The sequence below is a fragment of the Anopheles merus genome, chromosome 3R, assembly GCF_017562075.2.
Source record: "Anopheles merus strain MAF chromosome 3R, AmerM5.1, whole genome shotgun sequence".
Taxonomy (NCBI): domain Eukaryota; kingdom Metazoa; phylum Arthropoda; class Insecta; order Diptera; family Culicidae; genus Anopheles; species Anopheles merus.
This window is the reverse complement of record NC_054084.1, coordinates 42,224,486-42,251,848: the sequence shown is the minus strand read 5'-3', so window position 1 is coordinate 42,251,848 and position 27,363 is coordinate 42,224,486. Positions and strand designations below refer to the sequence as shown.

General features: G+C 40.8%; 1 protein-coding gene across 4 annotated transcripts in view; it reads left to right on the top strand.

Moving 5' to 3' along the window:
• LOC121596097 (ATP-binding cassette sub-family C member Sur) overlaps window positions 1-27,363 on the top strand; it is an 85,042-nt gene that overhangs the window by 634 nt on the left and 57,045 nt on the right. For 2 of the 4 annotated variants that reach the window (XM_041920742.1, XM_041920739.1), the window contains exons 2-4: window positions 5,735-6,549; window positions 20,601-20,920; window positions 23,715-23,932. In XM_041920742.1, the coding sequence (XP_041776676.1) occupies window positions 6,323-6,549; window positions 20,601-20,920; window positions 23,715-23,932 (765 nt within the window). In that variant the 5' untranslated portion in view covers window positions 5,735-6,322. Of the gene's footprint in view, window positions 1-5,394; window positions 5,556-5,651; window positions 6,550-20,600; window positions 20,921-23,714; window positions 23,933-27,363 lie in introns of those variants that run through there. The other 2 variants (XM_041920740.1, XM_041920741.1) reach the window with 2 other exon arrangements.

Here is a 27,363-nt window from a genome sequence, read left to right as displayed (position 1 = left end):
TAATCCAAATCTCCAGTATGGAATGTTTCACACCCCCTCCATCGCGGCCTGCACTCCATCCTTCGATTTCAATTTCAATTTGTATGCGATCCAATCCCCTGTGAAACAGGTGGAAAGAGCAGCTTTCCATCCCGCTTGCGGACGGTTTGAATATTGCACAAAAATAAACCCAACTACAGAAGACAAAAGCTACAAACTGATCCGCCCGACCACGATCGACAATTCGTGTGTGTGTGTGTGAGTGTGTATTTATTTTTATCCCTTCTGCTTCCATTCTGCTGACCCAATTTTCCCCTCCCCCAAAACGTTGGAATTCCGGAATGCTGTTGCGTACGCGTGAACTTTACCCGTTTGACGCCATCGGCACCGACGCGTGTGCGGCTTCAACGCCCGCAATCCATGCAAGGTCAGGGCATTACGCGGACCAGCGAAAGATCTTCCCGCGGCCTCGTTTCCAACCACGTGTCCCCCTTAGAGGGACGGAGGGTCAGCCTATTGTCGTGGTGCATTCGTTTGCACCTACTTTTCGCGAGAAGAAAACAAAAAATGCCGCCCGCACTACAAAACACAACAAGCGTACGCATACAAATAACGCTGCATGTGTGTGTGTGTGTGTTCGTGTGGAGTCCAGCGAATGTGAAAATGCAGCTAAAAATAGCAAACTTCCATTCGGTCGCACCGGGACGCAGTGCGCGAATATGCAACCGGGCGGTGTGTGCTGTGTAAATGAAACGGAACTAGTTTTTCACACAATTTTAAATAAAGTCTTTGGACAGCGCTAGCAGCAAAATTGTGTTATTTTGTTGCTTGTGTTTAAGGTGACGATTGAACAAATAACTCTTCGCTCTCTTTCTATACATTCTAGCCTACTATGGTGGGCTACGTTTACGAACGTTTAGAACCATCGGAAACAAGCTTTTCCCGAAAGCTCACCTTATGAGCCTGTGCAGTGCTGAGTGTAATCAGTTGCTTACAAGCGATGGAAGGAATTTCCCATTTGCTGTTGTACCATTAATACTTTAAAGTATTGAATCGATCTTTCGCTCTAAATTGCTCGGTTGTACACATTTCCGAGCACAGCTTAAGGTCGCTGGTACATTCTACCTACGGGTTTTGGTTCCGTTGGCGGGTCACAGACACACTAAATACTTAATAAACACTCTCTGCCTGGAAAATCTCTGCCCAAACACACATGGAACGGATTTACGACTCCCTTTCGGTTACCTCTTGCATTGTTTCGCATCGAGCTGTGATTTCATGGCTGGATCGTATGATTCGCTTTCTGCTGCTGTTTGCCAAGCACGAGCTCCAATGAGACCAAACCGTACACAGGGACGAAAAAAAAACCGGCGAAAAATAGATCGGTAACCATATGGGAGGAAAGATTTACACAGACACACACAAATACAAACACACACACACACACACACACACACACACACACACACACCACACACACACACACACACACACACACACACACACACACACACACACACACACACACACACACACACACATACACACACACACACACACACTCACACACTCACACACACACTCACACACACACACACACACACACACACACACACACACACACACACACACACACACACACACACACGCACAAACCTTTTGTTTGGAAAACGATGCACATGTGATCCATTAGGTGGAAAGCTTTATTGCTTTCGAAGTGCAATCGTGATAGCGGAAAAACTGGCCCACAATCAGTATGGGAAGAAGTAAATAGGGGGCGTTGGGGCAGGTTAAATTTATGTTAATCTAATACCGTCCTGTCTACCACCAAACACTACGACGCAAAACAATGGTTGTCGCTACAGGCTGCCGCTATCGGGATCCGGCATTTTACGACAGCTAGGTAGGGCAAAGGGTAAGGCAGGAAAGGTCTTTATCGATACCGACTTACGCATCGCGTTAGCGGCAACTGGAACCTGGAAAAGGTCACACACACACACACACACACACACACACACACACACACACACACACACACACACACACACACACACACACACACACACACACACACACAGAGACAGCAGCCGATTTGGGAGCTTATCGAATAGCATCGGTTGGCGTGTGCGTGCCGAAAACTGTGTTCCGATGGGTGGGAAATCGATTCGATGGAAAATGGATCGTACTGTTGGGAATTTTCACGACAAGCTGAACGAGTTGTTGGTGTGCATGAGATTTTAGATGTGTATGTGTGAGTGTGTTTGTGTGCGTTAAAGAGATATTTTAGAAAGTATGGGATAATGATCGAGTTAGCTCAAACTTGCACTCTTAACATTGGGATTATCGTTTAATGTACATTTATTATCGTTTAGCAATTTTCATGTATATCGTATCGATGATCGAACAAATGTGGAAGATTTTAGATGAGAATAAAACAGTTTAAATTTTGCTAATTAAGCTTTAAATAACATTAATCGATTAAGGAATTAAAGATCCTGTAAATGGAGAAACGCTTCTTTTAAAGGCTCAATTAGTTAAACATTGAAATCAAAGATTAAAATGTTTAGTTTTTCATTTTCTACATCATTACTTAATCTAGCGTGTTAGCAATATGAAAATTACTGCATTACTTAAATATTTAGAATGACTTAATTTCCTGTTTTCATTAATGTTTATATGTGTAATGTACCATTTTATGTACAATACATATTTTTAAATATTTTTTTTTAATCATTTGTTGGATTTTATAAAATAAAAACAATATTTTACATTAATTACCACAAGTTATATGCCTAGGCTTTACACTTTCGTTTAGCATGTTGTTAAATCGTGTATCAAAGTTGTTTTAACCGTTTCAACTTGTATGTACAAATGTACGAGTGGTTTTGGTTGAGTGAATTTTTCAAAACATCAATTATTATCCCGTCAGTCTTATAACCAGAAGTACCGGTCTTACATTGGCAGCCTTTTGGTTTTTTACTGTATATTTAATACAAGGCAACGGTCCGAATGAGAAATAAGGCACGCACGGCCTTGCAGGAAACTATCGTTTTCTGTTTGGGGAGCAATGATTATACTCATTTGACGTATACTAATAAAAGTGCCTTTAATTAAACCCTTTTCGATTGTTAAAGTATTATTTAATGTACATTTTTATCGATAGAATGTCAAAATAAAACCTACGTCTATGGTGGTAAATGGTAAATGGTAAAGAGTTCAATAACACTGCGTAAATCTTCTTCTTCTTCTTCTTTGGCTCAACAACCGATGCCGGTCAAGGCCTGCCAACACACTTGTGGGGTTGGCTTTCAGTGACTTATTGATTTCCCCCCATAGCAGGATAGTCAGTCCTACGTATGGCGGCACGGTCTATTTGGGGCTTGAACCCATGACGGGCATGTTACTGCGTAAATTATATAATTTTAATATACCTACTCAATGCAGCAGGACTCAAAGCATGAAGAACGTGTAATAAATAATATTTTACAATGAGAAAATGTGACCCCAATCTTACATACATTATTATTCACATGAGTTCAGAATGAAACACTCATTTAAAAAGCATCCTCAAAGTGCCAAAGATCAAAAAATAATATCCGCCAAGTCCTACCCAGCACATGAACAAAATCCAACCTTCAAAGATTGTGCATATAAGTCTAAATTTAGTCATCAAAAATATACCCGGCAGGGAAGGGAAATCAAACACATAAATCCTGTGCCTAACACTTCAAAGCGATTACAGCCATTTAATTGCGCGCTAAATGTAGCCCCAAGCAAACAATTGGATATTTCCTGCCTGCCAGCGACGTCACCGCGCGGGTGGAATCACTGCGTGGCGTCTGCAACTCCCAAACGCGACCGTCGAAGAAGACACGCACTGAGTCATGTGTTCATTTCAGTTCGCGCTTTTTAGGAAGGGCCAGCCACACAAACACACAAACACCGATATTTGGATACGTTTTCATGTTCAAATGCGTAAACACCAGCGCTCGCACAGCATCGTTTGCGCGTGGCCAACACGGAAATGCTGCTCCGGCTTGGTGGGGCGTAGGTGCCGTGCTGTCAGCTGCAGCAGGAACGAGATGGAAGTTGAAGATCCTCGTTTCTGCCTTGCCCGGTAACGGGGTTTTGGACAGACAGGTTCACTTCACCCAACGCCGCCCGAGGGACGATCGCAGGGAACCACCTGCGGTGATCTGAGTCTGTAAATATAAGTCCAAATCAATAGGCAGCAGCTTGACGCGTTGGTTAAGCCGAGTTATGATTAATGTGTGTTTAAAGTGTTGATTGTACCGTGCACATGGCCGTGGTGTGAGTGTGTGTCTGTGTATTTGATGTATCTTTTTTTCTTCAACACTTTTCTCGGATTTGCTTTGGCTGGGTTAAGATTTGCTTAAGAAAGCGCGTCACACGCGGTTGCTTATCGTTTGGTTCGAGCTGTCAATGTTCGAGGCAGAAATCGTTGCCGTTGGCAGTGTTAATGCTGTGTAAATAAACAGTTCGCAGTCGAGTGTCTCGCCAAGAGTTAACTCAATTAAATATACATATTTTTTAAATAGGGTATAGGTTTTTTTTTGTTATTTTAACGAGATCGTGTGGTATTTACTGAATATCTTATGCGGTTATGTGATAATTGATTTGTTTCTGAGAAAGGTAAACTATTTTAAACCTATATTTTACTCGAGATACGAGATTGAAGATCTTTCGAGATATTTTTTAAAAGATATATTCTATGATTTCATTATACACACAATATTAAAAAGAATAAAACACAAAAATAAAATATAGGCAAAAAAGCGTAAAAAACTATCATGTCAAAAATCTTAAAAATGTTTCTATTATTGGAAATTTAATTATTTATTATTATATGCGTATTATTATTATTATTATTATTATTATTATTATTATTATTATTATTATTATTATTATTATTATTATCATTATTATTATTATTATTTTTATTATTATTATTTTTATTATAATTATTATTATTATTATCTAATTATTATTACATATTATATAATAATAATAATTATTATTATTTTTATACTTATTAATACTATATTTTAATTAAAAAAATATCAGATAAAATAAATTCTTACTTAAATATCTAAAACCAAGACCTAGGCTTGCGAAGTGACGGTACCATACTGGAAAATCTCATCATAGATCATTGCACAGCATTAAACCTAAATAATTTTAAGAAATTTTGAAAATAAAGTAGAAGTAGAAGTAGAATATACAGTTCAGAAAGAAATCAGTTTTACGAATAAATTACTCCTATTATATATGTTTTTTTTTTTTTATCTACCGCGTAATGTTAACACATTATTTAAACTTGTGTTTACTAAACTACGAAATGCCAAAAATTTCAACCTCCCATGACACATATTTACACGAATTGTGTTATTTCAGTATCATGTCTCTGTCATCACACATTTACTTCCTTACTCGCAAGCAAAAGAAGAAGTTCGAGCTTGCAGCAGGACAGCTCGAGTGATCGTGAGATTTGAAACGCACGCACGCCTGCCCATGGCGCGTGCCGGTTACTCACCAGCCCGAACGAGCAGTGCGAGGTGAGAACGTGTTCCATCTCACCCGGTGCTGGTGGTGGTCCACTATGAAGGTGCAGATAAATTTTCCCGACATTCGCTCGATCGTTCGCGTCCTCGGTGGGCATGCGTGCGATTATTATTTGGGCGGTGTGGTGCGCTCGCCGCAACGATGAAGCAATGTCCAGCTGTTTTCTTTTCAGCACCAACCGTCCACGATCGTGCGAGTCTGGTTCAGTCGTGATCGTGCTGTGGGGCGTGCGGGATCGTACAAGTGATTTTGTGTGTGATTTTACGTGTTTCAAGTGATCGGTTTGCCATGGATGATGCTTTACATTCAATTGCTAGTGTGTGACAGGAGCGTGAGCGTGATAGAGCAGTGAGATCATCTGCCCAAATCTGTGTAGTGTTTTTTCAAAAGTAATGGCAGTTATCTCGAGAGTGTAAATCTAGTGCCATTTTGTGTGTGTGTGTGTGTGGGTGTGTTTCGCATAAAAAGTGTTTACTAAAGCAGTGCTCGCACAACAAATGGTGCTCGTTCGATGGTAATGTTGTACAGTCGATCAGCGCAGTACGTCCAACGCGGGACAGCCGTCCCAGTGTAACAGTGTCATGGAAATTGTTTGCATACGCACGCAGACACACACACCTCCCAGTGAATCCGGCACGATGTAAATGTGTGCGCTAGGGCGTGTAAAATTAACCATCTCGCAAGAAGAATAAAGAGTAGTGATAATAACAAGTAAAGAAAATTCCATCCCGAACAAAAAACGGGAGGCACATAACAAGAAATGGTCTGCAAGTGGGTCGCGGACGGTGATGAGGCGGGGGTGAGTTCGCCCCTAATGGTCGCGTTCCTGACCGTGGTCGGGTCCAGGCACGATCGGTTGCAGCCGGCAGCTGTTGTTGTTGTGCAGTCGCTGTACCGCACGAACGTGGCGTATGTGGTGGTGAGTGGATTGATGTTGGTCTGCTGCCTTTCCGCCCTCGGTTACATCGTGGTGAAGTATGAGAAAAGGTGAGATTTACTTAAGCGCATGGGACGAAGTGGGAAAAAAAGGAAGGAGGTTAGAAGGGGGTAGTAAACAATCGGGAAAGAGTTCGTGGTAAATGTTCTGCTTTTCCGAACGCTTTGCCGAGAATGTAGTGGCCGTGGATGGTTGTTTCACATTTTACTACTCTATGAACCCTCTTCAAGCGGAACCCCTTTTTGTTATGATTTATTATTGTTCCGAACAAACTAAACGCCTAAATAGCGTCTGACGGAAAGGCAAAAGGAGATTATTTCCTATGCAATAGGAGCGCGTTTTGAATCTGGAGCCCAGGCTAGCGTATCATTTAAATTAATTACTAATTTTAGTAAAAACATTCGATTTTATTTGAAATAATTCAATATCTTGTTGATTGATAGTGAATTTAAAATTTTAATATACTCAAAAATATTTGTGTGTAAAAAGAACGTTCAATGGAATTAATATGTACGATTGAAACAGTTTAATGTTTTTATAAATTTCAATGCAATTCTATCATACGTTTGATAATACGCATTGCAGTTCGAACTGACTAATTTGATTCCGATTGTCTACCAATTATTAAGTATGTGATTTTAATTTCACGTTTTTTCGTATGAGATTTTAGTGAAATTATAGAAACTCGTATTTTTCATACACATTTGTTGTTAGGAAGGAAACAAGATAATAAATGAAAAAGTTGAATCAAGATAATGATTAAAAATGATGAAATATTTACAACAAACCAATATTTTTAGCAAGTTTCATGCATCTTCTGTGTTGTTTTTTGGATTGGATCTAAAATCTAAAATCTAAAATCTTTTATGATTCAATAAAAAAAAAAAATAAAAGCTTCAAAATCTTCAAACGGTAACAACAAATATTCTAATGGTATTTATAAAGTTCGTATCAGAATATACACTATTTGGATAGTTGTAAAACTATAAAACGAAAATTTTATCGTATTTATTGATGTACTAGATGAAGTTTTTATAATTTTGTCAGAAACGTTAGCAAGGGAATTATTACGAAAATGGCTTCAATACATAAAGTGGGTACTAGAATTTGATATCCTTATCACGGAAATTGAGCGATGAATTTATGATGAAATCTAATTTTACACTGCATCCCCATAAAAAATGCAAAATGAACAAAGAAGTAAAATCATCCGCAAGAAGAAACAGAAATAATTTTTAAACAGAAAATAAAAAAGTAAAACTTCTATTAGGGATTATCCCTACATTGTGTAACGCAAAAATACAGGAATTTTAAACCCATGTTCCCTGTATCATTACAAAATGTAGACTGTGTATCAATCTGTTACGTACTCTTTCTCCTTCTCCACCCCTGAATGGTTATTCGTGTTTCAATAGTATTGTTGTAGGATTCGAAATTCATACGCTATCGTACGGCACCGAGCACAATAGCATATCTCAAGTTTGCGCGACTAGCGAATTCTTATGGAATAATAGTTTATACTAGTGATTCGAGGGTCAACAAATATCCAAATATAAGTTTGACATGGTAATTCAAAAAGAGCTTTTAATGTAGCAAAATACTTCAATATTTACGATAAAACATCCAGAGTAGATTGGGTGGATATGCGTTTATCGAGTGTCGTTTACGACTGATAATTGTAGTACAGCATTACCCCGAGTTACGCGAATAATGCCTTCCGGAGACATTCACGTAACTCGGATATTCGCGTAAGTCAAATATCACGTTTTACAGCCAAAATATACTTGATTAATAATGATTTTTGATTGAATTTAGTTCATTTATGTAATTTATTACTTATTTAATGCAATCGTTGAGGGAAATTCGGTTATTTCTGTCTTTTTACTGATTTGAAACTTTTGAAAAAAATTGAAAACTATTTTTTATTTGACAATTGGCGGAAAAAATGTACTGATTTCTGGACCGTCAAAAATAAAAGTTCGCGTAATTCGAATTCGCGTAACTCGATTGTCGCGTAATTTGGGGAAAGACTGTACATGATAACTGTCCCATAAACCTGGCAGAACGGGAGAGCATGATGATTTTGATCCTCGGGAAAAACAGAGTGATTCGAAACTTTATTACGTAACACAAAAACTTCGTATTGATATTGAGCCGAATTTGGTTAGAACTAGTTAATTTGGCCCAGTTACAGGGTTATGTAAGATAGTTTTGAAGGTATTTACAGTGGCCGGCAAAATAAAGTGGCCACTATTTACAATTTTACATTTTTTATATTTTTTCCGTGAAAAATGAAGTTATTGAACTGCTTTATTTTTTGAAACATTGTTCGTGATATGCTTAAGAATGCGCAGTACCATAGCATGACAAAAATGAGAAGTTTACTTCAAGAAAAATATTTTTTTCCAAAATTGATCAAAATCACTGTGCCAAAATAAAGTGCCCACTTTATTCATTCTACAGAAAATATTTTTCTGAACAAATATAACAGCAAACTTATAATTTATATGCGTTCCTCTCGCATTCTTTACATGTTCGAAGATCGTTGGCGTATTTTTTTTCTAATTTTTAAAGGTTTATCTAGTTCTGCATCTAGTTTTGGCATCTGGTTCTTCTCAAGCGTTATCAAGAGCTTTAAATTTAAATTTATTTGTTTTTGACACCAGTTTTATCCACCTTCGCATATAGAATCTGCCACAAATTCTCGATGGAACAAAGATTTAGACTTCATGGAGGACATGCAAGGTGTTTTATACGATACTAGTTGAGAAATGATTTTTGTATTGATTGTGTGTGTTGAGATGTTAGCCTGTAGGAACATGTTTTTAGTTTTCAAACCCCATTTTTTTAAAAGAAATATCCCAAAGTAGTGATGAAGAATGTTAAAAAAGGTATCAGTCATAGTTGTACTTTCGATTCACACCAGTTTTCCTGCTACTCCTAAAGAGAAACACCCCCTAGCTATCACATTGCAATTTTCGTAATTTACTGCCCGTTAGATGTAGCGTCCTTCAAGTTCCTCGCCCGAGCTACAGCAAGACTAACAAAGCCAATTGGCTTCAATATGATCAAGAACATGCAGATATATCGTTAGATAGTTGAAAAACTGATATTTGGACAGATGAGTCCAAATTAGAACTGATGTTCAAAAATATCTAGACGCGATCCAACAAACCAATATGTATGAAGAGTGCAATGTGATGACCAGGGAGGGGATTTCTATACGAGAAGTGGGGAGCATGGTTTGAATCGACAGCATAATGAAAGCTAATACCTATACAAGCATCCGGTGTGAATTTATCTGTTTTCTGTGAAAAATACGGAGTTAGTAAATAAAATGATGTTACAACAGGAAGACGACTCAAGTTATACACGAAGAATTTTTATTTTATTTTTTCAATCCAATCAAATAAAAAAATTTTAATGGCTCTTAGTTAGTCTTAATTTTAATTCAATCGACATTTAGTGTGCAAATTTTAATGCAAATGTAGTGAAAATGACGTGATTAAGAAAAACAAAATGTGTTAAAGCTCTGAAATACTCTTAGAAAGAACCAATGCCAAATATGTGCAGATAAAAACATAATAAATTATGGCAAAGATCCTCAAACATATAAAGAATGCGAGAGGAACGCATATAAATTATAGGTTTGCTGTTATATTTGTTCAGAAAAATATTTTCTGTAGAATGAATAAAGTGGGCACTTTATTTTGGCACAGTGATTTTGATCAATTTTGGAAAAAATATTTTTTCTTGAAGCAAACTTCTCATTTTTGTCATGCTATGGTACTGCGCATTCTTAAGCATATCATGAACAATGTTTCAAAATATAAAGCAGTGCAATAACTTCCTTTTTCACGTAAAAAATGTAAAAAGTGTAAAATTGTAAGTAGTGGTCACTTTATTTTGCCGGCCACTGTAATAACTTTAGGGTGTGTGTTAAGGATTTTTGAAAAGGCAATGCAAATGCCAGGTGACATTTAGTTCCAAGGGATGCATTAAAATATACTGATTCAAAATTCATACCGATCCCGGGACTAATCCAGAACCCATGTCCATCCTGAAATTTTTCAGAAATCGTTCTGGTACTGGAACTGATTTCAATCCCATATAACGTCTGAACTCACTGCTTGAACTTCGATTCCCTGCCAACTGTTGAATTTGTGCTTTTTAGTTGGCACGTTTTTCGTTACAAAAAATTACTGAAATTTTTCTCGGCATACCATGAGATTTTAATATTTTTTCAAAACCCGAGTTTTCCATCCAAACGCATGCTTTGTAATTGAAATGTCAGCCAACAATCGAGCGGTCAATTCAAATGTATGCCATCAAAAAAGCATTCAATTATTGAATTCTGACTGAATGTGTTAAAATTTGTCATAAACCTGGCCATGGAACTTATCATAACCTTTAACCGGTCTTTCAACTGATCCGGACACCATACCGATCGTGGAATCGATCCCGATCCCATACCGCAGTGGTCTCCAACTCTTTAAGGATTACAGTTCAATTGGCTTTGAAAACAGATTGGCCGCGGATTACATTTTGTGGACTTAGAATCTTTTTGATAAAAATATGTTGAAATCATTTTCTAGACATTCCTGTTGAAATGTTTATCTCGATTATGGCGAAAAAATACACGATGTGTAGTGTATTAAACTTTTCTATAAAAAAAACAATTCTTTCGCGGACCATTTCTTTTCACGCCACGGACCACAGCTTGGATAACTGCTACAAAAACCATACCGGTCCTGAACTCATAACGATACTGGAACCGATCCTGACCCCATGCAGATTCTGTTACATACGGGTACTGGAACTAATCTCAAACTCATACCGCTTGCTTTTATAATTCGGGACTTGAATAGTATCTGAATCTGTCTCAATCATGGCACTATGCAAAGCAGTCTAGTTGTTTGAATCGAATGAGGATTATCGAATGAAGTTTTGATTTTTTTTTTTGGGTGCTAAAATTAGGCCAATATATGAAAAAATCCCGAAAAATCACGCAACAGAAAAATCACGTGCAACTATAGAATTCTGACTGTAACTCGTATCATTCTTTCCTTACACCTCGAAACACTCAAAACCAAGTCGGCGTTGCGTTTTCCATAACCAAAGTTGTTGCCATTGTATGGATGTAAACTAAACAAAAATCATCCAAGCTACCGCTGGAAAGTAACGCTGATCAGCCTTTATTAGAATTTTATAATAGAGACTAGTTAATTTGGCCCGGTTGCACGTTTAAGCAACAGAACCTAAGACGTGTATACTAACTGGAGGGCACATTTAAATGTTTTCATTCAAACATGTAGGTAAGCATTCCTGCTCTCTCTTGATGTCTATTTACTGATATTTTTTTATGATCGTGTTGCTATCTTGGTACAGGCTTCCATCCTATTGTGATCCCGGTTCATAGTCCTTCCATATTTTTGTCTTATTTACAAATGTTAGTTGTTCCATTACATTAGCAATCGTGGTCCACTTTCTTTTTCACTATGTTTGACTATCGGCTGGACTCGTGGTACAGTTGCCAACTCGAACGACTTAATTACATGTCAATCATGGGTTCAACTTCCAGTATGACTGACTAAAATCCGGCTATGGTTTATCAAAAAGTCACTAAAAACCAAGCCCCGGTGTGGCGCAGGCAGGCCTTGGCCGACAACGGTTGTTGTGGCAAAGAAGAAGATGTTTGACTATTCCGCTATCATTGACCATTTTCACAACCATATAGGACATACGAAAATTTAATTTAGTCATTCTGAACTTATGGAATAGCTACTATTAAATGTCATGACATGTTCATATGACATATGGGTCCGAGTCTTCCATCCACAGGGCTCACTGTCACGGCTTATTATTGACCCGTGCCTCATCTTCTGCAAGACTATTTGTGTACCAAGCAGCCATGGATATTCAGGAGTGCTAAATGCTAATAAAAACAACTAAACTAACTTCATTTAACTTTGTAGCTTCATCATGTGCTCATATAAAAAAGAACCCCTGACCCAGGAATGTCCTTATTCCGTGTATATTATTATCCCATTACTTTTCCCAATAGGAGTTGCTGTTCATTTCAGTTTTACAGTGCATTTCAGTTGTAATTCCACTGCTGAACCATACAATTGTTTTTCCCGCAAGATATACTTTCAATGGATGAATAAATTGTAGCAACCTTGATCCCATAATAATTGGGAATTATTATAGCTAGGTTAGGTTCTTCTGGTAACGACACAGCCGAACGACTAAACTCCGTGAACCCGCTACAAAATATTAAAATTCAATTATTCAATTTTTTTTCCAAATGTTTAACACAACTCGTACTTAGCCTTATCCAACAATCTACGTATGGAGACCCGATCCATGGGAAATATAAACCCGTTATATGCATGTTTTAAAGTTGTTCACTTAGTCCTAGTTATGCAGCTCCGATGGTTTCACTATTTTGCATGGTACCCAGCATTTTGGGTTAATGTACAATGAAAAATTGCAATTGTTAAACGTTCATAGCGTACGATTTTGCAATCCTTTCAAGCAAGCATTTGACTGCACGTGGATGATGGTTTGAAGCAAGTACATGATAGTTCGAAGCAAGTCTTTTTATTGAAACGTTTTGAACTACACAATAAAACACTACTACGCATGATAAAATGCATGGAGCGTGGTAGAATCTCTACCACATAATTATTTAGAATCACTGGGAATAATTTGATTGTTATTGATACACTTTCAACACGTGTGTAGAAGAAAACATTAATGTCTTTTAATTTGAATGCCTCAATGATTCAATCACGCTACCATTGCTTGTTGTCTCGGAGAATGGAAACACCGCAAAGAAATAAAAATCATCCAAGCACCCATAGTTGGTTAGCAAAACCGTTCTATAGTGAGTAACTTTTTCGTTCAGGAAGATCCTATAGTGAGCAAGCGTCACCTATGAGCGTGACGTGAGCGTAACGTGAGCGTCACCTCTTACTTCGTTTTGTATAGGGAGACTAGTTAATTTGGCCCGGTTAGTGGGTTACATAGCAAATGCAGAGTTATCAAATCTGTTATCTGTTTTATTTTGATAAGTAACAATTCCTGAATACGCAAACTGTTACAGTTCATTTCCGACTAAATATATTATTAACTGAATAAGTGAATAAGCAAGAAAGATGTTATGTATGTTACCAGTATGCCAGTATTTGTATTGTTCCTGTTGGACTTAAAAGCTGGCTTTCCTTAAACATAACGGGCACTAAGATTAATTATTTTCGTGCATCAATCTTTTTTAATTAGTCAATCACCTCGTGGTAAACAATGTTTCTCACTGTGACACCCTCAAGATCATAATCGGGATTCACTATCAGCACCGCCACGTTCTTCCTTGATGTCACTCGCGACAGTGCAACGTAAAGCTGTCCGTGTGCGAACACATCTGAGGGTAGGTACAAACCAAGGTGGTGTAGGGATTGACCTTGCGCCTTGTTTATAGTCATTGCGAAGCAAACCTGGACTGGGAATTGCTTGCGACGAATTTGAAACGGAAGGTTTACATCGTTGCTATCACAAAAGATACGTGGCAAAAACACATCGTCTCCCCGCCGTTTGCCAGTTAAAATCCGTGCATGTAAGCAATGTGGTTTCATATCGATGATCTGTAAACGCGTCCCATTGCATAGCCCTCTCTCGGTGTTAAGATTTCGCAGAAGCAGTACTGGTGTGTTTTTCTTCAACCGCAGACAATGAACTGGAATTCCGCTCACATTAATAGAGTGCAGAAACTCTGGTGGCAACTGAAGCGCCTCTTGCTCTTCCGGGTTGACCAACGTGTCTACCGAAAGATACTCCTGCACCTGGCCAGGTAATTGTTCCAACACACTGTTGTTGATAGCTGTCACATCAGAATTTTTTGGTGAGAGTATTGCTCGATCTGTGAAATATTCTGCTTTTCGATAATGCCACCGTAAGTTCGGATAAACTCGCTTTACCAACTTCCTCACGTCGGCATCAATGCTGGAAGAGTTGGGTAACACCATATCGTGTGGAAGCTTTGCTACAGAGGCGTGCATTCCCGGATATGTGGAATGGCGACCCTCACCGATGCAGAGTAGAAAATCAGCAAATTGTTGTAGATCATTGGCATTCTGTACGGTTGGCGCAGTTCGAACGCGCATGTTGGTTTTTAACCGCAAAACCCGAAACAGCCTCCACAATGGACTTTTCTTTATACATTGCTGAACCACCTGTGCATCGGTACCTTTCGGAACTATTGGTAAAATCTGCCGGAAGTCACCACAAAGCAGTACCACCTTACCACCAAACGGCCGATGTACACCTACAATGTCTTTTAAGCTACGATCTACTGCTTCCAGAGCAAAGCGACTGCTCATCGAAGCTTCGTCCCAGACGATAAGAGAGGTTTGCCGCATTAGGTCCGCAAGCGACGATTGGGTTGGTATGTTGCAGGTGCTATACTCGTCCAGCACCAGTGGCAGCTTAAAAGTTGTGTGCACTGTTCTACCACCAGTCAGAAGTAACGCGGCGATACCGCTTGCAGCTGCAGCCAGTGCTATCTTTGACTTCCGCCTCGTATACGCCAGAATTTTCTCTAAGAGGAAAGATTTTCCGGTACCACCAGGACCATCCAGAAAGAAAAGGTTGTGATGCTCTTCTGGAAAATCTTCTATCTCTGGTCCGATACGATCTACCGCGGCAGTGACAATATCGTACACCACTCTTTGCTCGGAATTCAGTAGATTTATCGATGCAAGCGTTTCGTCTAGTACATTGAAGCTATACGAACGTTCTGCATCGATGTGCGAATTTACATCGTTATGCTGATCGGATTGAAGGTGCATCGGAAGATGTTGAAAATCAGCCAATTGTGGCATGTCTGGAAAGTTGGTCAGCGTTTTTGATGGTGTCATTTGACGCAAATATCTGTCGATGACGCGCAGAGCACAAAATTGCTCCTGTGTACGTAGCAGCATGTTTTGATCAGAGTCCTGCGTTGTATAACGCTCTCGATGCTGCCAATGGAAATCCTCACATAAATGTAACACGTACGACTCCCACAGGCGGCGAGGATTTTGTGGCTGTTGCGACAGGATGATTGCGAACAGATGGCGCAGTTGAGATGGCATATGGAACGAAACGGCTTCCTGCATTGCCCGATCCCATTCATGGTCATCTTGTAGTAGCCCAGCCATAGTAGCTGCTTCATGATAAGACGCATAAACGATACCGTCAACCGTCCGAAGGTCTTCAAATGAAGTTGGGCCTTTGCGATAGCACAGCATCAACCGCAAGCAGTACCGTTCCATCTGCGACATCGGACAGTATACCATACGACCAATCACGATGCTTGCGTCACGAATGCGTTGAATCCACTGGCATCCTGAGCCTTCATGCCATGGAAGTCGCTGAGTTGGCTTGGCATATCGGAAGTACGTCGGTAGCTCTTGATATGTGAGATTTCGCGCGGAAGGATCATTTGCCATCAGCTGAAAGAAGCGCGTTAGCATTGTGTGGTGGCCTCGTTCGATGACAGATTCGATGTTTTCGTTCGAATTAAAGACGATTCCCTGTTGGTTCTCGAGGTGTATCGGTAGTACGACGACAGTGACTGTTTTTGCCTGCATCTCGAAACCGAAGATGATTGCCATGGCCTGAGATGCTGATATGTACCGAGCATCAAGATATTCTTGTATCTCGTTCAATGATGTAGATGGCGAAATTACTACTCGGTCGTGTCCCTTATACACGTACTTGTAAAGGTACTTAATACTGGCCACCGACGAACATACCTCGACGTTTATGTGACAATCGTATTTATGACACAACCACGGATTGTAGGGTACAACATAACGATTGTCCAGGTGTACACCCTTTACTGTTACAGTACGTCCATCGTTGCGTCGTCTATATACTGGATAACCGTCATCGGCTTGTTTTGTTTCATTGGTGAAATTTTTCGGGAACCTTTTCGAACATACACCATCTTTCATACACGGTGCATCCGGATTCGATCTACCGCATGGTCCATGCATCATGCACATGCGTACTGTTTGATAAAGTTGTTCGTTTTCTGGATCCGGGATTTCGGCAGAGACTAAACGGTCATAATCATCCGCCGATCGTGGCTTGTCCGCTTCAGCAAGCATCAGCAAACAGTGAGCATGGGGAAGGCCACGCTTCTGGTATTCAATAACATGAATGCGTGCAATCTCTAAACCAAGAACTCCAGCCGAAAGGTCATCCAAGATAGATTTTAGTTTCAGTCGAAACACACGGGCCGTCAGATCTGGTCGATCTGCGGCATGTTGTCGTGGAAGTAAAGCTTCCGATACCTCTACCCATTTCGGGTTGCAAGTGACAGTGATAAATAAATCTGGCTTTCCAATAGCTCTCACAATGGCCATCGAATCTTGATATTGGGCGCGCATATAGCGCTCGCCTCCTGGGAAAGATGGGGCAAGAATAATGCGTGTGCCCGCTTGCCCAAGTGTTCGGTCGTGTTCGAGCGGATCTTCCGGTATCGGATTGACGATTGGACCAGCAAAATCCATTATGCCAGCGTATGCATCGGCACGCAGCTGTGCTTGATGTTCACGTTGGAACTTGAGCCGCTGTTCTTCGATCTTACAGCATTGATCAACGGCGTACTGTTGCATAAGGCGTCCTGCACGATGGATTAGGGATGTTTGTCCGGCCCTTGTACACATCCGATAAGCGGCATATTCTCGAGGCGTAATCTGCCGTGATCTGGTATTTTCTCCAACTGCCATTTGTCCTTCACCGTCGGCTGGTTCATCATCGTTGCGGCTACCTGTTCGTGTGTGTCGTTGTGCCCGATCACGCCGCATTCTCTTTAAAATATTATATGTCCACCCAACTTCTGCGTATGGATGCAGGAGCGGATAGGCTAGTGGGTCATATAGTTGATGTGATTCGAAAACACGGCTGAGGTTGCCAGAAGCACGACATTGTAAAACGATGTCACGTGACTGTCCTTGTTCTCCATAAAGGAATATGCCACCGACCTCATCGGCGGTTGGTCTGTTGTAGCGACGCTGATCGAGGCCCGGCAAGCGGGCGTGAATGTGTAGCTGGACATTTTGTTGTAGCGTTTTACGTTCATATGCGTGACGAAACAGGTGAGCCAAGGAGTTATTGGCATCAAACATACGCTGTAGAATTGCCACTTTCATTCGATCCAGCTTATTGCTCAAAGCAACTCGTGCTTCAATAACATTGTTCTGATTCTCTTCTATACGCGTGTCGTTGAAATAAAGTTGTGCATAAGCTGGCGCATGACCTGGGACTTGGTCAAGTGCACCGATTCGATGGCACAGAGTACCCTGGATACGGAACGTATAAACACCTCTACCGTTGGCGACGGAGCGATCTTGACGCACATGATCATTTGCACGTATTGATGCTCCCATGGACGTAAAGGCGAATGCGTTATTGTATACACGAATATTTCGCATGAATTCTGCATCGTCAAACAGTTCAGATAGCTCAGTTGGAGGCTCTTGAAATGGTGGCAAAATGACCTGACCACCATTACAGCACAATGTTCCAGTCTCTCCAGCCCATTTTTCTGCCGCACAATATGGGCACGGTGTGCGAGCGTTCAGTTTATGACGTATTGGGTAGTTGTAGTTATCATGATAACCGAGCCCAGTATTTAGTGTTCGTGCTCCGTATTTGTTTTGGATTCGTTTCCGTCGAAAGGCTTCCCATCGTTGGCGAAGCGGGAGAACGAATTCTGTCTGCTGCTTATGGTGAAGATTAATAAGTTTTCTTATTTTTAGCTGTTGCAAAAGATTGACATATGAATTACTTACTATCTCTCTATAAATCTGAAGATGTGATCGAGCAGCATGCGTATCTTCTGATGGAGCAACCTGCAATTCATGTGAGGAAGGATTCTCTTCACGATCATGTGTCCTCGTTTCCGATGGTTCCGGACCTGTAGTATCACCAACTGTCCGTCGACGATGACGGTACTCGGCCTGCCGTTTACGTTGAAGACGTTTCTGTTTTGCAGCGGGTGTTTCTTCGGGAGGAGTTGCATATCTTACCCTCCAGTCCTGAGGACACGGCTCCTCGTCACGATCGTTTGTCCTCGTTTCCGATGGTTCCGGACCTGTAGTATCACCAACTGTCCGTCGACGATGACGGTACTCGGCCTGTCGTTTGCGTTGTAGACGTTTCTTTTTTGCATCAGGTGTTTCTTCGGGAGGTGTTGCATATCTTACCCTCCAGTCCTGAGGACACGGCTCCTCGTCACGATCGTTTGTCCTCGTTTCCGATGGTTCCGGACCTGTAGTATCACCAATTGTTCGTCGACGATGACGGCACTCGGCCTGTCGTTTGCGTTGTAGACGTTTCTTTTTTGCATCAGGTGTTTCTTCGGGAGGTGTTGCATATCTTACCCTCCAGTCCTGTGGACATGGCTCAGCACTCATATTCTAAAAATCGAACAGTAACGTTGAACTACTTGTGTAACCTTATCTCTCAATGTGATGTATATGCTTACCCGTCCACTGCTTAGAAACTTTTCCAACACTTAATTGTTGTTAAAAATTAATCTTGTTAAGAAATCTTGTAACAATTATTTCACAATATGCTTGAATGTCGTCAATTTACATGAATTATATTTTCTTGACAATCAGCTTGATTCCATAGCCTACTTGATTAGACTGTTTCTTTTCAAGACTTCATAGACTTTCTTGACAATCAGCTTGATTCCATAGACTACGTGATTAGACTGTTTGTTTTCAAGAAGAAAATGTTATTTTCGACGGTAATCAGTGAAAGATTGACAGAAGCATCTCAAAATTCTACAATTTCAATACCATATTTGTCATCAAAAATTTCGATGCTTATAAATGAGGAATAATTCTAAAAAAACTTTTTTTTACTATTGACATACTTTTTTTTCAAAAGATATTATTTTATTAGTATGTCACGTCTTTTTACACATTGCTCATAACTGTTTCTCTCTTTTGTTTTATTTTTTTATTTTCATAAAAAATTAAGTCGATCAATCCATGCTACGATGAGCTTCACATAAACACTTTGAAAACGTTGGTGTAGAAGTTTTGTATTGAATAAAACAATGATGTCTTTTGATCTGAATATATCAATGATTCAATCACTCTACCATTGCTTGTTGCCTCGGAGAATGGAAACACCGCAAAGAAATAAAAATCATCCAAGCACCCATAGTTGGTTAGCAAAACCGTTCTATAGTGAGTAACTTTTTCGTACAGGAAGATCCTATAGTGAGCAATCGTTTCACCTATGAGCGTGACGTGAGCGTAACGTGAGCGTCACCTCTTACTTCGTTTTGTATAGGGAGATAACTGATAGGTCCCATGTGGCAAAACGTGATGATTCAAAATATTTCTCTCTATTTCTGTGAGCGTTACGTGAGTTATAGATTTTTAGCAAATAATGCCTCCTGTAACAAGGATTACGTCTTTTGTTGGATGAATCATATTTCACCCTGAAGATCTTCTTCTTCTTCTTCTTTGGCCTGCCTGTACCACTAGTGGGCTCGGCTTTTAGTGACTTATATATTTACCAGTGGCAGAATAGTTAGTCCTACGTATGGGGGCACGTTCCATTCGGGGCTTGAACCCATGACGGGCATGTTTTTTGTCGTGAAGATATAACTTTCAAAACATGCTACACACTTTGCCAACCAATAGCAATTCAATGCCAATATTTTCTGAACATTTTACACCTATAGCTGAATTAATTTTTTCATGCATTTCAAACACAAATAATAATGCGTACAACCAAAGAAAGCTATTTCATCCAAATCAATTCATCAAACACACGTTTCTCGCCCTCATTATTATTGCCACAAGCAAGTTGTGTCTATCTTCACTGTCTTTAGCCTTTTGCTTATTTTACGGGCGTTGAGCGAAAAGCAATCTTTAGGTCGAAATGATCCTGCTCACATTGATCGAACCTCGGTCCTTGCCACGTAACGGCAACCATCCAAATGGGCTATGTGCAAATGTGCAAATATGCATTCCACCCTTACCCTTCCCCAGTACTGTTTCATACGTCTTATGCGTTCTCCATTTTCCAGGCGCCATAATCTGCTGGCTTTGCATAATTTGCGGTCAATCGTACTGCTGGTGGCGCTGCTCGTCGGCATCGGCGAAATTGGCCACCAGTGGCTGGCCGTCGATCGTTTGGGACGCGTACGAACCGACTGCACCGGAACGGAGCGCCCGGAAGTGCACTCCACTCAATCGGAAGCGTTTACGACGGACCGGGAACCGTTCGATGGCGATGCGGCCGTCTGGAAAACGGTTACCGTTGGGCTGGGGGCGGCCTGGGTCGCCTTGTTGGCCCTGGTTGGTGTGGCGTGCGTCGTACGGGCTATCGAGCGACGAGATAAATGTGGTAAGTAGTGCAATGGTTTAGAGATTCGGGCATTTACGTTGGCCGTGTGGTAGTTTGGGGCGTTAAGGGTAAGTGTGTCGATTTAGTGCTTTAGGTGCTTTTGTTTACTTACTTGCTGGTTAGAAGTATTGCTATTTATTGGGCGTTTGTATATGACCGACGCAGCACGCAAATGCATATTGGTGGTAAGGTGCGGTGGGGTAGTAATAAGCCGAATGAAATTAGTTAGCTCATGTCTACATTGTATGATCAAGGAGCGTGAATGTGGTTGATTATTTTATTTATATTTTGGCCGTTTTGTAATAAATGTATTTTTGTTTCTCATTCATGTTTACAATACGTTAAGAATAGGTTTGTGTCCAAAAAAACAGCTTTAATAATGACTAAATACCGAAATCTAAATTCTACTATTACTACTAAATACTACTAAATTCTACTACTCTACTACTAAAAATAATCCATAATTATACAATTACTTAACAGAACACAGTCATACTCAACAGTCTAAGTTTCACCAGTCAGTTGAAATCAATATAACAAAACAACATTCTTCTTTTTATTTGTCGCAACAACCGTTACCTTAGTCTGCTTAATGAGCTTGGTTATCTGCGACTTGCTGCAGTATTATGGTACGGCGTTGCTGCGTATGGGAGTTCGTTGTGTACGGCATTTGAACCAGTGACGGGCATGATGTTAAGTAGTGCGTGAAGATGACTGTACCATTGTATCGTATTTTTCTCATAGTTGAATCTTATTAAAAATGCTATATTACATGGTGGCTATAGGAATAACTTAGTGAAAATTGTTCAAAATTGTACTAAACATTAAACTTTAAAATAAATTTATTTTGAGACTTTAATGAACCTAACAAAAAATGATTAAAATTAAACAATGGCGGCTTTTACTGGTATTTTTTTAAATTATTTTTATTAATAAACTTTAGAAACAAATGATCTAGCTATTGAGATAATGTCATTTTAACATAAAATTATTGATGAAATTGCAAACCATTCAGAAGGGACCATCCAAAAACTAGGTAATACTCGTAGGAAGAAGGGGAACATCTTACAATTTTATGTTTTAATTCATTTGGAAGAACAGATGTTCCCAGCTTTGTTGTGTAACGTTAAATAATTTGTTCCAAATATTTAATATACATTTTTCGAAATGTTATTTCATTACAAAAGTTTTACAAATCCGTTAAATAGTTCATAGAGTGGTATATTTACAATACAATGATACACTTTGATTCGAGAGAAGAGGAGGGTAGTGAATTTCAAAAATATGTTTTCTTTTCGCTTTACGTAGTTCACGGATAGCCCCTAAAACAGCTACATAGAATAATGTAATGAATGAAGTAACGATCTAACCACCCTATTGAACCAATACACCCAGTTACTAAACGTGCTAAATTACCTTCGTTCTCTACCATTTTTTTCTCCGCTTTGTAAAAGCACTGACCCTACGCAACCTATTTACACGTGTTCTAGAGCACCCGAAACTGTCCGCCAGTACCGCTCCCCAATACATATCTCTCTCTACCAAATGAACGTTGCGTATGCTCGCCACGGTCCAGTTTCGGTCCAGTTCGAACGGGTCCCCTTTTCCCAATACCCGATAGGGGTTTGAAAACAATAGGAAAAGCTCATAAATTGGTGCACACTATAAACACAATCAACCACCATCGCCGAAGGATTCTCATCGGAGCATACAGGTTGTGATAGCTTTATTGTGCGAAACCATCCCTCTCGCTGGCGGTCGCCCATGGAAGTGGAAGAGAGAGAGAGAGAGAGAGAGCGTGAGGGAGGGAGAGGAAGTGAGAGGGCGGGAATAAATCCCACAAGTGACACACACGCCCGTTATTCCCACCGGAGCACTAGAAGGAGGATCCCAAAACTTCCACTCCTCGTATCTCGCACCCGTCGGTTGACGCACAGAGGCAAACCCGGGTGAGGGGCTGAGGCAAAAGGCACAAGTGGCCGCACACACACCGAGTTGACTACAGTAATAAGTTATTTACATCGCCAAATAAATTTTCAATCTGAAGCATGTCCATAAATTATGCACCCCAAAAGGGTGCACACCGCCCCACCGGCCGGCCGCTCGTCTTCACACTCTCACATCTTGTTCTGCTGCCTCGCGTTTTGTGGGTCAGCATTCTAGGCCTGGTGTCGGTACGATGCGTCATGTCGCATGATATTACGCCCCACCGTCGGTGTGCGATCCCGGCTCTTCCCGTTCGTCCCGTGACTATTTATGGTGCGAGTAAGCAGTTACGCATTATCCAATGGTACGAAATATTGTCGCTTTGTACGGCGTGTCCTTTCCGTGTCCTTTTGCGAGGGAAACGCACTGAGCATGCTGGCGTGTCTGTTGGGGATGATTTTTTTGGCACTCCAAAAACCCTTTCACACTAGCGCGCACACAGACACGCACCCGATCGGTCCTTATTGTGTCTGGATTGTGTGAGGGCCCCGTTGGTGCTAGATCCATCGCTCTTCGCGTGTCTTGCTTGGCTCTTACGCTTTTTGTGCATTACTTTCACTCTCTCGCTCTCGCTCTCATTCTCTCCTCTCTCTCTTTTTCTCTTTGTCGTTCTCATAAAGAATATTTTAACTTGCAAAGACAGAGATGAGAAGCGAGAGAGGAAGAGTATCCTTCGCACACATTATTATGGGTAGGCTGTAAGGGGACCCCAGGACAGATGGCTATTCTGAGGGACACTGACACCGCTACACACATACACATGTGCACACAAACGTACGCTCAGCTTTTTTATTTATTATCCCTGCAGGACTATTATACGCGGTGCTGGCGGCCGAAGGCGCCCAGTCGATAGTGCGCTGGTGCAAATTTAAATATATCAACGATGTCACGGACACTGCCAGCCGACCGGGCAGCTCCGCACCGGGGCGCAGCATCCTTGGCACGCCGGAACTCTTCCTGACGCTGGCCGGTGCACTCGCTGCGACCGCACTCACCGTCATCGATGGTTTCACACTGTACACTGAGGTAAGAGGGCAATCGGGGTTTTTTGAGGTTTGGTTTCGATGGTTTGGTTTGGTTTCCTCCCGTGGTCTGTGTTTCGCTGGGGCTTTTCCGTCTGTCGTCAGGTTTCGCTGGATGAGTTGCGTAGAAGAAGCGCACTTTTGGGCGGTGGCGGTGGACTTTGCTGTGTGGTGGACGTGAATTCATTTCGGTTCAACGTTTAGGTGCTGCGGCGCCTTCGTTCTTGATCCATGCATTTATCAACAAGGGAGAGAAATGGTTGAATGCTTATGGTTCGGGGGGTTCCGTTCTGATGGAGATACAGCATTTTCGTATGTTTGTCGATTCGTATTCGTAGATGATTGTTTTCCATTTTGGATAGGTTTTTTTGTTTGTTGGGGATTTGGTTCGATTCGATTATCCGGCACTACAACCGCTTTGCGGTCTTGGCCTGCCTCAGGAGTGTCCGAAACCGCTCACGGTCTCGCGCCTTCGTCTGCCAGTCCGTTATCCCGGCCTTAATGGCGGACGCCTCCACGCCATCTTGCCACCTCAATTTGGGTCTACCACGCCTCCTCTGTCCTTGTGGACGGCCTAAAAAGACTTTACGGGCTGGGTCGTCCGTTTCCATGCGTATAACATGGCCAGCCCACCGGAGCCTGGCGAGCTTTATACGCTGTACGACAGTGAGGTCGCCGTACATCTCGTATAGCTCGTCATTATAGCGGCTCCTCCATTGTCCTTCCACACATACGGGGCCAAGTATCCTTCTGAGCATCTTCCTCTCGAACGCGGCTAAGAGGGTTTCGTCAGATTTGGACAGTGTCCATGTCTCAGAGGCGTATGTGAGTACTGGTACTATATAGGTACTATATAGTCCCAGCTTCGTCCGTCGCGACAGGTTCTTTGAGGTAAACTGCTTTTTCAGGCTATAGAATGACCGGTTGGCAGCCAGCATCCTTGCGCGCAACTCAGCTTCCATGCTATTGTCGTTGCTGACCTTTGACCCAAGATAGGTGAATTGTGGGACGACTTCAAAAGTGCGTTCACCTATCTGTACGTCACGCCTACGTAGATTCGGATTATTTATTGGTAGGTCCGCTGATGTTGCCACCATCAGTTTGGTCTTTGCCTCGTTTATCTGCAATCCGAGGCTCTCTGCCGCCTGCTCGATCCCTTGGTAGGCTTCTGCTACATAGGAGAGCCGCAGACCAATGATGTCTATATCATCAGCGTATGCCAGGATCTGGGTTGACTTATAGAAGATGGTTCCCGTAGTCTCCACCCTCGAGTCGCGGATGGCCCTCTCTAGCGCCAAGTTGAATAGGAGACAGGCAAGCCCGTCCCCCTGGCGCAGACCTTTGGTGGTAGCAAAAGGTCCTGAGAGTTTTCCATCCACCCTCACCTGGCATGTGACGTTGGTCATAGTCATTCTAACTAGCCTTATCAGTTTGGCCGGGATTCCAAAAGAGCTCATAGCGTCGTACAGTTTTACCCTGGCTATGCTATCGTATGCGGCTTTGAAGTCTATGAAGAGATGGTATGTGTCGTTTTTGTATTCAGCCATCTTCTCCAAGATCTGCCGCATGGTGAAGATCTGATCAGTGGTTGATTTTCCGTTTCGGAATCCTCTTTGATAGTTTCCTACTATCTCTTCGACGTGCGGGACAAGGCGATCCTGAAGGATCAGGGAGAATATTTTATAGGCGGTATTCAACACCGTAATACCCCTGTAGTTGTTGCAGTCCAACCTGTCTCCCTTCTTGTATACGGGGTAGATGATGCCGAGATTCCAATCACAAGGCATCGATTCGCTATCCCACACCTCAGTAACAATTTGATGAATCTCGTTTTCTAGTCGTGCACCTCCATTCTTGACCAGTTCAGCTGCAATTCCGTCGGTTCCGGGTGCCTTGTTATTTTCAGCCGACGGATAGCCTTTCGTGTTTCTTCTATGCTAGGTGGCAGTAGCATGACACTATCTGCTAGTGGCGCTTCTAGCTGTTCGTTTAACTGGTCGTTGAGTAATTCATCAAAGTACTGAGCCCACCGCGAGAGGACCTCTGGCTGGTTACTAACCAGATCTCCATTTGGTTATAAATTATTTGATTTTTGGGGATTTGGTTATAAAGCTTTTTCTTTCAAATGGATCAGATAGCATTGTTTATGGGGTTTCAGTTATTAAGAAAGAATGATAAACATTCAAATAGAGCAATCGAAAACCGAACTGAAGCTCTATTTCTCTCAATTTCGGAATGACATCACTAAAAAAACAGTTCCGAGCCAGTTTTCAACGTGAACATTATTATTCACAGTTTTTCAACAGCTATCAAATGTTTCTTATGAGTATAAAACAGCATGTTTGGTGTAGTTTGGATTTTTTTTCGGCAGTTTGACTTTATTTATTACTATTATTATCGTTAACATTTTCATACAATATTTTATTTATTATTATGGTTATTATTATTACTATCGGTAACACTTATTTTACAAATCTTGACAATTATGACAATTATGGAAATGATGATGATAAGTCTCACCTCTTACCCCAGCACAGGTTTGAGATGGACGAAAGTATCTATAAGATAATTCTACTCGAATAACTGTAATAAAAAAGAAACATAAAGTAGGAAATATAAAGCGAGTATGCTATTTTCCGGATTAGAGTATAATTGTTTATTAGCTCAATAGTTCAACGGCGAATTTTTAAAAGTATCATCTTTAAGCTCGTTAAAACTGAAATATTCATATTAACCAATTAGTCTTCTACTTATTAGTCAATTAGTTTCTTTCTATTAGACGAAGCGACCAACGCGGCAATTCCAGCGGAAACAGGCATTCAAGGCATGCATATTTTGTATCATGCAGCTGAATAATAAGTTCTTAGTTCTTTTGATTAGTTGCTACGTGGGCATGGTCCATACCAGACTTGAACTCACGACGAGCATGTGATTAATTCGTGTGGACTGTACCACGGAACGGATTTACAAATGTTTGAATTGTTGTTAAGATTTTGGCAGTCATATTCCATTCATGTTGTCCCTTCAAGATAAATGTCTCCCTATAGCGAGTTTCTATACGTTGTATATGTGATTTGGTTTGCTAAATTCTGTAATGTGTGTTTATGGTGAATGAATATCGCTCTAAGCTATAGATCTTTACTTTATTGTTTTGGAACGTTTTCTATTTACTTATAAGTAATGTTAGTTTTTAATTTTATATTTTACTTTTGCATGCAATATTTCAAGATAACTACGTATTTGATCCAACGATTCAAAACAATTTAACGATTTCATAACGATTGCCAAATAACTTAGTATGCATTTTTACTTTTCCTTCGCGTTTGAAATTAAAAAAATATATACATATAATTAGACCGAATCTGAAACAATTGTTCTGGATAATACAGCTTTGTGAAATAAAAGCATTGAAATTTACAAATAGCTATCAACAGC